Here is an 11,858-nt window from a genome sequence, read left to right as displayed (position 1 = left end):
TTTAGTCTTTAATGTTGATTCCCCTTTATTTCTTTTCCAGGATATGACTGGCTTCAAGAAGTCTGGTTCTGTTTGTTTCAAACATCACACAAGGCTGTGAGCTTTACAGGTCTTAGTTTTTCTGTATAGCATAGGCACTACATCAATGAAAACTTAAACCTTCCTTTTGGGTTGCTTTCATCTCCTTCCTTATAAATTCATATTCCTGTATACTTGATTATTTTCAGTACATCTTTTAAGTACACTTAAGTGGGTTTGCATCTGCATTTAAGCACTTCATCTTATTAAAACAGCATTATTTCACCTTCATTACCACAATATGCCCAACTGAAGCATCTCTTATACCTTGATCTCAAGTATCAGCTGCAGAGGAGAACCCACATGAGGGGTAGGCCAGAGTTAAGTGTGGTGACTTACTTACACAGAATGAGAGAGGAGATAGCACCCCGTTTTCACCTTGGAAGAGTCAAGGCTCACTCATAGAAGAGCAATAAGACTTTTCCTTGCTCTAAGACAAATACAACAAAAGGAAGTGAAAATAGAGCAGGAACATTCAAAATGCCATTATTACCCACAGATCTCAGATGAGACCACTTCAAGATCAGTTTCTTCTGTCTCACAAATTAAAATTTAATCCATCCTGCACAAACTTGTTATTAGCGTTCACACTGCAGCATTATGTGATTCTTCACCTTAACCACTTAAGTTTTTGTTTTGTTTTGTTTTGTTTTTCCATTTTCCCTTTTTAGCCTTTGGACTAAAACAATATTTAAGCCACTAACTCAGTTGCAAAATAATGACAAAACAAACAAGAAAGCGGACAAAGCACAGTCTTCTTCAGATATTATAGTTTAAAAAATCAGGCAAGTTCATATACCAGAGAATCAAAGCTTCAAGGAAGTTAAATGCAACTATTGTATGTCTCGCAGCTAAGTAAACTCTAAAAAAAAAAAAAGTTTGGCTTCTAGGAAGACACCACATGGTAAAACATTTAGTAAATTCAGACCTGAACACCTCCTACTGTGTTAGATGCACCAAATCTGTTGGCCCAGGAACACGAGACATGACTGTGGTCATACTGTTCATAAGATCAAAACTCATCTCTTCCCCATTACTATTGTGACAGGACCATATGAATACCTTCAAACTGCTGTAACACTAGGAAAACAGTTCTGCACTTGAGACATTCATTACTGCTTCCAGAATACTCAACACTACAGTAATTGCAGTTCAGTAAGCACTATTACTCACAAGTAGAGTAAGCCTTATTAACATGGGGTTTCAGGACACCTTATGTTCAGCCTGAAACACCATAAACAAGCTGGTACTCATAAGCCTGGTAGATTTAGCAAGGCTCTTACTCAGTACACTCACCATTTTCTTGTGAAACAGGCAACCAAGAAATTCACCGCTCCCCATTGTAACTAGGCACCACTGGCTCTGACCTTTGTACCAAGCCACCTCCTTTATAGGAGTTGGCTGCAGGCATGAGTGAAGTTCATAGCTCACCTTTAAGACATTCATCCACAAGCCATTAAATTCATTGCATGGAGACAATCCATGGATGTAGGCCCCCGTCATAAAGTGGATACCACAGACACGAGCATGGGATATCTCGTCACATCTGTCGTTATCGGTAAATACCAAGACAGATTCATTTACTTGACTAGAAAGTGTTTGAAGCGATAGACCAAGAACTGCATAGGCTAGACTGAAACTGAATGCTCCCGATCCTTAAAAGACATTTACTTGGAGACAAGTGAATTGGTCATTACCACTACCTCCATTTTGGAGGAATACAAGGGTTTGCATTACTAGGAGGTTTCACCAGCCTGGACAGGGAGGAGGCAGGGGGAACAGTCTTACACACATCAAGGGAAGTGAAACCCCTGAAGCTAAGAGCAGCCTCATGACACACACACTGGTATAATCAGGTTTATAAAATTAAAGAGGCTTGTTAGCTGGTACTTAGTAAGTCTGCTGAATTGCATGTTAACATCAAGTGTTAAGCATATTCTTGCTTGGAAACACATAATGCCATGTACAGATTACTCTCAGGAAGCAGTAAGCACTGAAGGTTTTAAACTCTTACAGTAAGAGAATGCCTCAGACTTACCTTGCCATTTAGATGAGCTGAATATAGTTCTCTACATGTTGACCAACTGAATTTTTTTTTTTAACTACTTTGGACAGGGGTTGTGTTTAAGAGTACTCAAGGTAGTGTTTTGTTTGTTTTTTAAAAACACTACCTAATGAACAACTAGGAGGCACAAGACAGTGTAGCAGCTCAGGATAAGACAGTTAAGAGTTAGTCCTGTCCCATCACCCCTCCTTCCTTCTAAGAGTGAGGTTTCTCTAGAGACTGCAAAGCACACATGTTCAGCAGTGCTCTAGTGGCAGGAGAGGTCATCCCAGACAGCTATGCCGTAAGACTACTCAATACCACAAGTATGACACACCAAACATCTAGCTCAACTCCACTGTTCCAGTACCTCACGGCTTCTAGTATTGCTCTCTACTTTTGTCCACCAGTGTTTGAAGTGTTCCTAAGGCTCTGCTAGCCACAATCTCCCCTTACTCCAGCTCCCTGCAGAGGAATCCCCCTTATTTGCCTCCATAAAGGGAAGTTTGACTTTTACCTCAACATTGATGGTCTACACACAAGTTCAGAGTTCATAGACCACTTGCATCTGGATGTTTTTGCTGTGATATGGTAAACAAGTTGCAGAAAATAGGTTCTGTTCATGGCCACATGATCTTGTGTCACAGAAGAGGAAGAAACAGATAAGATACTGCAACAAGTCACCCATGTCTAAGGGGATGTCAGGCTGTGTTGGTTCAAGCCACACTTTATCCACTCCAGCTAGCTTAAAAGCCCTGCTCACAATGATTTTGTGAAAAACCACAACCCTTTCCACTCACTGTTACTGCAGATATTAACTAGAGTCAGAAGATTCACACAGGAACAGTGTAATAAGACATTTATTAAAAGTGCTGTCAGTTATATTAAGAGCTATAGTCTAATATCCTTTTTTAAAAAGGCATCTAATTAAAAAATACTAGCTAAAAACCATTCTGATCACTACGGTTACAGACACATGACCTGAAGTGCTCTATGAAATATTAGACCAGCTTTGCTGATTGGGACGAAATAATCTTCAAGTCCAGGATCCATAGTCTCTATTGTAGAGGAAGAGCTGCTGGGGGCTCCAGAAGAGACACCTGCAGGTACCTGGAATAGAAATGCAGTCATTAAAGATACTAGTTCAGCTGACAAATCTAAAGATATCTCCTTCTTGTGCAATACTTTGGGGAAGAAAAGAATCATCCTGCAACATTGCAGAAGAATTGTTATCCAGTACATCTGTATACCTATGAATGAACTACTCTTCTAGTTAGAAAAGTTTTCCCCTCAAGAGGCTGACAGAGGCTTCCATTTCAGGAATAGAAGCTGACCACTATGAGAAGTTTGTCAGCTACAGCAGTTGTAGCCCAAGCTGCTAAACCAGAGTCATCCTGTGCTTATAGGCTCCAAGCTACAGAACACTGGCTTCTTGGTTACTTACTTTGAGCGCTTATACTTCTCCTTAATCGCTTGCAGTTGGCAATGGGGAGCGTCAAGGCATGCTTTATGCAGATCAGTCAGGCAAGGCACTATCTCACTTAATGAATACCCAGTGAATGCAGCAAGTGTCTCCGGCTGGTGAGAGAAGAAAAGCCAATGTTACTCTATGGTAGACAACATTCATCTAGAAAATACATTTTCTACAGAAGCAGAAACCATTTTCACTACATCAGTGCTCACTCTAGATTCTTTAGGCTTGAAAAGGATTCAAGTGTATCCTGCCATCAGTTTCACTCTAGGTTTTCCTTGGTGCCAGGAGATCTGACAAGCAGCTCCTTCTGCTCTAAGCACGTGGCATCCATTGCATCTCTTCTGGATCCTGCTCTCTGCTAAAGCTATTCCTCCAAGACAGCTGAGAGGTCTGTCAAGGCTTGCACTAAAGCAGCCACTCTGTGTAACCACTCCACTCAAGTAGTCACATTCAGCTCTCCCCTCCCTCCCAGAAAGGCCCTGAATTGTATTTGGGGGAGGAGTTTTGGAGATTGAAGACTAACAAGGCCTTAGGTACAGGCTTGATGTAAGTGAGCAAGACAGCAAGGTCCCTCCCATTTCAGAGAAGAGGCAGGATATTTCAGATTGATTTAACATTCATGTATCAGGCAGTCCCATTAGCTCAGGGTCCTAGGATTTCAGCCTTTATAACAACATGCTTTGAAGCCACTCCTCCTGCTTCTCAGCCTAGTTCTAATGATAACAAAATGCTTGAGCTACTCATTAACATGCAGTTGTTGTTCTTACCCAGAAAGACCTATTCACTGTATAGTTTGCTAGACAGTAGGCTGCTGCAGCAGTTTGTGAAGGAAGGTACTTCAGAAAAGGATCAGCTTCAAGGAGACTCAGCTCTGCAAGATACTGAACAAAAAACCCCACAAGTTTTTCAAACAGAATGAGCCTAGCTGGTACAATCAGTCCAATACAGCAAGTACTGACAATTGTCAATGGTCTCAGTTTCATTTAAAAGACATGAGTTACATGTCTGGTGGGTAGAAATAGCATTCTAGTCCTGTTGATCTTACAGAAGAACCTTTAGCATGTTTCAGTGGGGACAATAAGATCACACTTTTGACAAAGCCTAAACAATCTACACTGTAATCTGAAGTTCTGGTCTCATCATCAACTCTGATGTAATTTTACAGCTAGAGACTTAGAAAATTCATGTTTTGTAAAAATAACAAAGACACACTCTTCCCATCCTCCGAGGCTCCTGTTCATACAGGTAGACCTCAGGGAGATCAGGGATAAGTGGACAACTCTAAGAAACAGAATTTGGGCTCTGTTCGAGTAGAGTCACTGTACAATCCTACACCCTTTGCAGATAAGCAGCAGGTCAGATGTTTTGCTATAAGCTTGAGTTAACCTGTTTCTAAGCAGGGTTGCCTATGCAGCTATGCAGGCATTGCTACACAATGACACAGTCTATATGTAGTACCACCACATCCAGGACGGACTTGCTATACAGGCACTGTTGAAAAAACAACCAGATTCCTACCACCTAGCTGCCTAGCCACTGCATTATCCCTGACCAGACAGACAGGCCAAACTTAGGATTTCCATGAGATAGTTATCCAGAAGTCTCAGCACACAAGCCACCTACTGAACGTAGTACGCTACAAAACATCGAGTTTTAGGCCTGTTGCAGTCCCAGATAAGACTTGGCATGAGAAAAAAGAGTATCTTCCAATAGAGCATAGTATAGTAGCAGAACCTGTCTGCTCAGATAACTTAGTGAAATACAAGTGGTTCTGCTTTTAGGATCACTTCTCCCCCTTCAGTCCTAAAAGGAGGATAATTCATACCCTTGCAAAGTTCTCTGTCCTGATACAGACTCCATGCCTCTGAATATACTGAAGGAGGAACTGGTTGATGGTTGGGGCTGTTAGGTCAAAAGCCAACACTTTGAGAAGTAGGTGTTCCATTCTTAGCAGCTGCCTCTTTGTGTAGGTATCATCTGTTATATACACAAATTCATCCACTTCTGGTGGGTAGATCTCTTCATATTTCCTGAAAAAGGAATATGGAAGCCACATTTGTCAGCTTGAAAGTTATGGTAAAAGAAAGCTTCCTGCCGGACCCATATCAGGATGAGCACATGACATTACTAAGATTTGTGTAGAGCTCTTATTTTAGTCCTTCCTCCAGGCTAGGTAACAATTTAGTTTCAAATTTGGGCAAAAATGTTTAGAGGCACTCCAAGTCATCAGTCTAGATAGAAACACACTCACATTGTTAGCTCCTGACTAATAGCAAGCTCTCAGAGACTCTCAGTAACACAATGCACTCCAAGCAAAAAAAATGCATTCCTAGGCTACATTGGGTACCCTGTCTACTTAAAGTAGTTCAAGGCTAATTGCAGATTGCAGCTGTGAATCTACTACAGCTTTGTAGGCTAGCAGCCTAACATAGTAGTGTTTTCGCTCCTGCTGTTATGGTTACAAGGTTTCCCCACTACCGTTCCTCACATCACAAACATTAAACGTTTAATTTTGCTAGTGTCAAAGTAGGCGAAGTTGCTAATCTTGAGACATCATGAAAAGCTACCTACCACTGCAAGCTTCAGTCCTTCAAATTAAACTAAAAGACTCAGTCCAAAAATATGTTTTAGCTCACCGAGATTTCAGGAGATGAGACACTTACGCAGCCAGAAGAATTGCTGCTGTTCCTACAAGCTGCAGCTTCCCTCTGAGAACAGACATGCAGGAAAGAAACCTGTCCAGGAAGTTCACCGCCAAGTACAAAGTCTCTGTCCGCAGTTTATATTCTTCCCCTACTTCCACCAGCCAGTCTACCAAGATGGCACGCATTCCTGTTGTGATATCTGGTTGCTTCCTCATGTAGTAGGGCTTGGGCCTGAATCTTACCTGTTTGGAGAGAGAGTTGAAGAATCAGGATGCTCACCCTGAAGAGAGCCATCAATGGCTGAGCTGATTAACATTCTTTATACTTATACCAAAAGGAGCATGAGTTGTTCCACTGTTAATAACTCATGACTACTAACTACAATTACAGTGCTAGTAGTATTAATTAGCAGCTAGTAGCATCTCTAGAAAGTAGTATTTCTACACTGAAGAGACAGGAGCTACTGTGTTAGTAGCAGAATAGTAAAATACCTCCTGGACTATAGACAGCATTTGCCATCAAGCACATATGAGCCATTCAGAGGGACCTGAAAATGAACAAACCACATTTTTTTCCCTCTTCCTATTGGGAGACTGCACTTTACTGCTCTGATACAGAAAGGCAGGAAAAACTACTACTATAGCAAGAGAGCTTTCACTGAGATCACATTCAACTGCTTTAGTATTTTTGCAGCATTCAACTCCCATCTGCAAGAATTCTTCATCCCAAAGAGTCAAGAGATGCTCCAATGGTAGGGAGTTTCAGGGACACAGAGTAATCCTGAAAGATCTCATCACTGTCTAGATGCTGCTTTCAGAGATGGCTCTTACTGCTTGCTTTCTCCCCTTTGTAGTTCAGTGGCAGCCTTGCGTTATCCTGGGGCAGCCATACCTCTTTGCAGCATTGCAGCCCATCACAGAGACCACAAATATCTATAAGCTTGTTACAAGCCACTCACTTCAGCCTCTCGGAGGTACTGATGAATCTCTTCTGCATACTCTCCCACAGTCAGAGTTACAGCATCTCCCATGTGATCCTCGGGCTGGGACTGGAAGGATGTGTCCACTATCATAGGGGATCCTAACAGGTAAGAGGAAGCAGCAACACATTTGTGTAATTAGCCTCTCCACCTTCTGCTATTTCTAGCACAGAAGTGTTATACCTCATGTAGACACAATCCAAGTTATCTCAAAGTGTTATTTATCGTAACATAAGCTACTCACTAGCTTACCAGCATCACAATTCATAACCACCCTACATGTACTTGTGCTATAGATACCATCTGAGTAGTAACAGGAATTACCTGTACTCAGATCCAGCAGCAGGTGAATACTGGATGTCATTGCACTAGTATCCAGTTCACACAGGCTTGACTCCAGCTCTTCAGCCACTTGGCAGCTGTAGTTTTCTTTCTGTTCTGGTTCATCTATGTAGATAGCAAACCCTTGCTTTGATGCAGCATTGACCATGCGGCTGGGTAATTCATCTTTTCCAGATGAAGGGATAGTGTTTTCAGAGCCAGAGAAGCACCTGGTAACAGCAGCACCCTGAAACAGAGCACACAGTAATGCTGTGGGAGGGCAACTCAGGAAGAAAACAACACTATCACCTGTTTCAGAAAAGAAAATCACTTTCCTTGCCTAACAGACACCAATAACATAAAAGTTCACTGGAAAAACCACCAGCTACAGCTGGTGCCTCAGAAGTACCACTTGTTGCTGTTTTGCTGCAACAGACCCCTCACAGAAACAGTGAGGTGTAGTGAAAGTCAGGAACCAGGGGAGTAGCCTCATCTTCAGTGCCCACCGCCAAGGAGAATGAGGTGAGGGTGCTGCTTGGTTCTGATGGGGCTGGCAAGTGCAGGGTCTGCTCCACATTCAGCTCTGGCAAGGAGCAGCCGCTTTGAAGTGCAGCAAGTTAAAGTAACAAAAGGCAGGGCTCAGGCACTGTCTCAGACCTATGAAGGACTTCACCTGCGAGAAGGCATTTTATGCTAAGATACAAACCAAAGTTAGAACTTTTGAGCTCAAGTGTCACAACCCCTAGGACTACAACGTGTGACCAGGCTACAATCCTTCACATCATCTACTACCAGTAAGCCGCCAACTGACTTAGGGGCTTTACACAGTCACAACTGAGAAGAGTTTGTGTACATGTAATAGCTGCTCTTTCAGGTCCTGTAAGTCAGCACAGTAACATCTTCCCTGCCACACCAGCAGACTCCAGGAGGGCCCAAGGAACAGAAATGCAGACAGACACACTGCTGTGAACTTTAGCTTGTTGAAGGCTCTGGCACCCTGAAGGGAGCATGGCCAGCCACACAGCAAAGGGACCTTTGGTAAGCATCAGTGAATAGACTTCTTTTCTTAAACGACCCCCTACACTTTAGAGGGTAAGTGCCCACATAAAGTCTCACCGAGTCTCCCTTCCTTCCAGGATGGATTATTTGTTCAGGGTATTTCCACAGGGAAGCGTCTGCAGATTAGGACTGAGCGGTTACTAGCAGGGTTTCTCGGGAAACTCACGCTCATTAACGGGAGCCCGATTCAACCACTTACCCTGCCACCCCCAGGCCTTTACCTGCAGCCTCGAGAGAAGGCGCGGGCACCGCTCATGCCTGCGGCAGGCTGCCGGCCCCAGGTCCCAGACCTGGAGGGCGGCCGGCCGGCCGGGGCTTCCTCGGGGAGCCCGGCAGGTGGCTGCGGCCCCTCGGCGGGGAGGGGAGGCGCGGCGGCCGCGGCACCGCTGCCGGGGCGGCTCCGCGGGCAGCGAGGGAGGTTGCCGCCGCGGGCGGGGCTCACCTGGCCGCCGGGCCGCTGCTGCCCGTTCTCCGCCAACACCCCCAGCACGGCCCGCCTGCCGCTGCGGGGGACGGCGGGGCAGAGCTCCCGCCGCCCCGCCCGGCTCTTCTCCCCGGTGCGGCGCATCGCCCCGACGTCGGTACCTTTCGGAGGGGAAAAAAAAAAAACCAACAAACAAACAAACAAACAAAAAACAACAACAAAGTAAAGTTGGGGGGGGGGGGAAATCCCCCAAACCACTACAAATATTTGGTTACGCTTCAGGCAGCCCCTCCCGCCCCGCAGGAGGGCAGGCGGTCGGCCGCGCTGCCTGAGAACCCGCACCGCACTGCCCGGCCCCGGCACTGCCCGGCCCCGCTCCCCACCGGCCCACGGAGAACGCGACGCGACACCACCCTTCGCCACGCACCGCCGAGGAGACGGCCCGCCCGCCGCCCCTATATAAGCGGCGGCCAATGGAGGCGGCGGCGGCGGCTGTTGGCCGCGGCCAGTTGGACGCCCGGGCCGCAACCCCCGGCGCCGCCGCCGCCGCCGCCCTGGCAACCCAAGCGGCGGCGGGTCGTCATGGAGACCCCGGCGGGGGCCGCCCGCCGCGGGCCCGGCCGCGCTGCCCCGCGCAGGGCACGGACCGCCCCGCGCAGCGCCCGCGGAGCGGTGGGGCGCGAGTGGCCTGCCCGAGAGCCGCGGCCCCCGCCGCCGCCCCTCGCCTCGCCCTACCCGCTGTGTCTAAACATCCAGCACGTAAGAAAAGGCTGTGTAAGCGACAACAGCAGCTTTGGGGGAACAGTTGAGGTCAGAAGAATTTGACTTCCCTCTTTGAGAAAGGAAAAACAAGAAAAAGGGGATTTGAGTTGATTTAAGCGTGGATTTGACTCCCGCGAGACTTTGATCAAGTCTAAACCAGGGGACAACTGCAGAAGTGATTGCACAGCTGTACACAAGAGCAGTTCTCAGCCGTCAACGGTGGAAATGCAGAGCTTTATAAGAAGAATTAAGCAGCGGTTCGTCCAGTGCCATCAAAGATTTTCACCAGTGGTGTGGATAATGACACAGAGAGCACGCTTACTAAATTTGTGGCTAACACCACCGATGGTGCTGGGAAGGGCTGTGACTATGCTGGGGAACAAGATTAAATTTCAGAAATGATCTTGACAAACTGGAAGAATGTTCTGGAAAAGCGGGATGCTCCTGAAGCACAAGTGCAAGGTCAGACAGAGCCATCGGCTGCAGAAACGCAGCATGGGAAACAGCCAGGTAGGTAGCAGCTCCGTGAAGAAGAATCAGGAGGTTATGGTGAACCTCAGACTGAGCATGTGTGACCATGCTCATGGCTGTCCTAGCATGAACAAACAGGAACATAGCCGGTGTGGCACATGAGCCCTCTGAAAGTCCATAGCGAAGACAAAAGAGCAAGCAGTATAACAGCTTAAACCTCAGCATGAGATTTAGGTTAGCTATCAGGATTGTGATGCCCCAAAGAGACAGCATGGAAAATTTGGGGATTTCCCTTTTTGCAGGTCTGTAAGAGCAAGTTAAAGAAACTGCTGTCAAAAATGTCTGTGCCTTGGCAGTTGTGGTACTTCTTGAGATGCTCGCCAGTGTGATTGAAATGTAGGAGCTATGATTCAAAATTTGGATACATAAAGCAGGGTCTTATGCGAGAATTGGTTTTCGCAGTTCTTGTCATCCAGGCTGTATTAAGGTCTGTATTTTTTCTGCCCACTCTTCTTATGTTTATTTTTTTAATTGACTTCCCGCCCCCCAAATGAATTTACTATAGGAGGTAAGTGGTCTATCTCAAGGTGAAAAATGTCACCTGTGTTTGATCTGTCGGCCGTGTAACACTACTTTTCCTTTTGGACGGGAGGAGCTCCGTGTCCTTGCAGCAGCAAGGTTGTAAGCAGGTAGTTATCATAGGGGAAGCTGTCACAGCTACAGGCGTGGGCAAATGCAGGTCAGGGGGACAGAAGGTTACGCTGTACTTCTGTGTTCTTCTCTTTCTTTCAGGTCATCTCTAAACCCCAGGTTTGCACAAGGAAGACTTCACTTGGGGACACTTCTTTGAACATTTTCATGCAAAGTTTTAATTTCTGGAAAAAAATCAGTCTAGCTGCCTGCCTTTGAAATTAAGTATCAGCTTAAGCGGAACTTTAAATACTCTTTATCCTATTGTTTTGATGGGATTACTAAAAAATATTGAAAAAATCCTGTGCAAAACTCCTGTAAAAAAAAAATATGTAGAATCTATAGCAGTCTAAGAAGGTAGATGTTAATCAAAACCATTTCTAAATGTGTGACTATTCCACATTTTAATTAAAATTTTCAGTTTTAGTAAGATTTTTTAAACAAAAGACTTTTGAAATTTATATATTTTATGAGTGACAAAAAGCCCAGTCTCACACTTTTTAGCAATAAAGGAAGACAAAAATTGGATTTTTCCATCAAAGCAAAAATTTTCTTTCTCTTAACATTACAATTTAGCAATGTTTTTCTAATTCAGGTGTATCAGGACTCTGATTTCAGTCTCTAATTATATTTTAAGTATCTGGCACTACTCTTCTGACCTTAAATCAATACTGGTTGATAGTTTCAAAATCTCCTCTGAGAAGAATGGAAGTTGTATATTCAAGAGTAAAATGTTAAAATATAAAAAATAAGGGAATGACTTAGGAAACTCATTCCCTCAGGACATCAATGAGATGACGGTTCGAGGGCGCAGATCCCCAAAGACATTTATGTCCCTGACGCCCTGGTTACGCGCCCATTTGCATTCAGCATGGTCTGACCTGCCGTGGACAAGGACTGCCCTGCTCCCA

At 45.1% G+C, this 11,858-nt stretch overlaps 1 protein-coding gene across 2 annotated transcripts; it reads right to left on the bottom strand.

Annotated features, from left to right (window-relative positions):
- Positions 1 to 2,966: 2,966 nt before the first annotated feature.
- On the bottom strand, positions 2,967 to 9,480 carry CCNA1 (cyclin A1). Of its 2 annotated transcripts, XM_050905306.1 has the most exons (9): positions 9,452 to 9,480; positions 9,043 to 9,185; positions 7,545 to 7,788; positions 7,200 to 7,321; positions 6,260 to 6,483; positions 5,422 to 5,626; positions 4,364 to 4,477; positions 3,567 to 3,700; positions 2,967 to 3,232 (listed from the first exon to the last, which is right to left on the bottom strand). In XM_050905306.1, the coding sequence occupies exons 2-9, from the start codon at positions 9,166 to 9,168 to the stop codon at positions 3,181 to 3,183; spliced, it is 1,221 nt and encodes a 406-aa protein (XP_050761263.1). In that variant the 5' UTR covers positions 9,169 to 9,185; positions 9,452 to 9,480; the 3' UTR covers positions 2,967 to 3,180. The 2 variants fall into 2 exon arrangements, with proteins under 2 accessions (XP_050761263.1, XP_050761270.1); XM_050905313.1 differs by lacking the exon at positions 9,452 to 9,480 and having other exon boundaries at positions 9,043 to 9,255.
- Positions 9,481 to 11,858: the final 2,378 nt, after the last annotated feature.

This window comes from Gymnogyps californianus, chromosome 1, assembly GCF_018139145.2.
Source record: "Gymnogyps californianus isolate 813 chromosome 1, ASM1813914v2, whole genome shotgun sequence".
NCBI lineage: Eukaryota > Metazoa > Chordata > Aves > Accipitriformes > Cathartidae > Gymnogyps > Gymnogyps californianus.
This window is presented reverse-complemented; position numbering and strand designations above follow the sequence as displayed.

Coding starts and splice junctions, on each gene's coding strand:
- CCNA1 (XM_050905306.1), bottom strand. CDS start 9,168: ATGCGCCGCACCGGGGAGAAGAGCCGGGCGGGGCGGCGGGAGCTCTGC. Junction 6,484..7,199: donor AGTACCTCCGAGAGGCTGAA/GTGAGTGGCTTG, acceptor CTCTCCAAACAG/GTAAGATTCAGGCCCAAGCC. Junction 5,627..6,259: donor GCAGCAATTCTTCTGGCTGC/GTAAGTGTCTCA, acceptor TTCCTTTTTCAG/GAAATATGAAGAGATCTACC.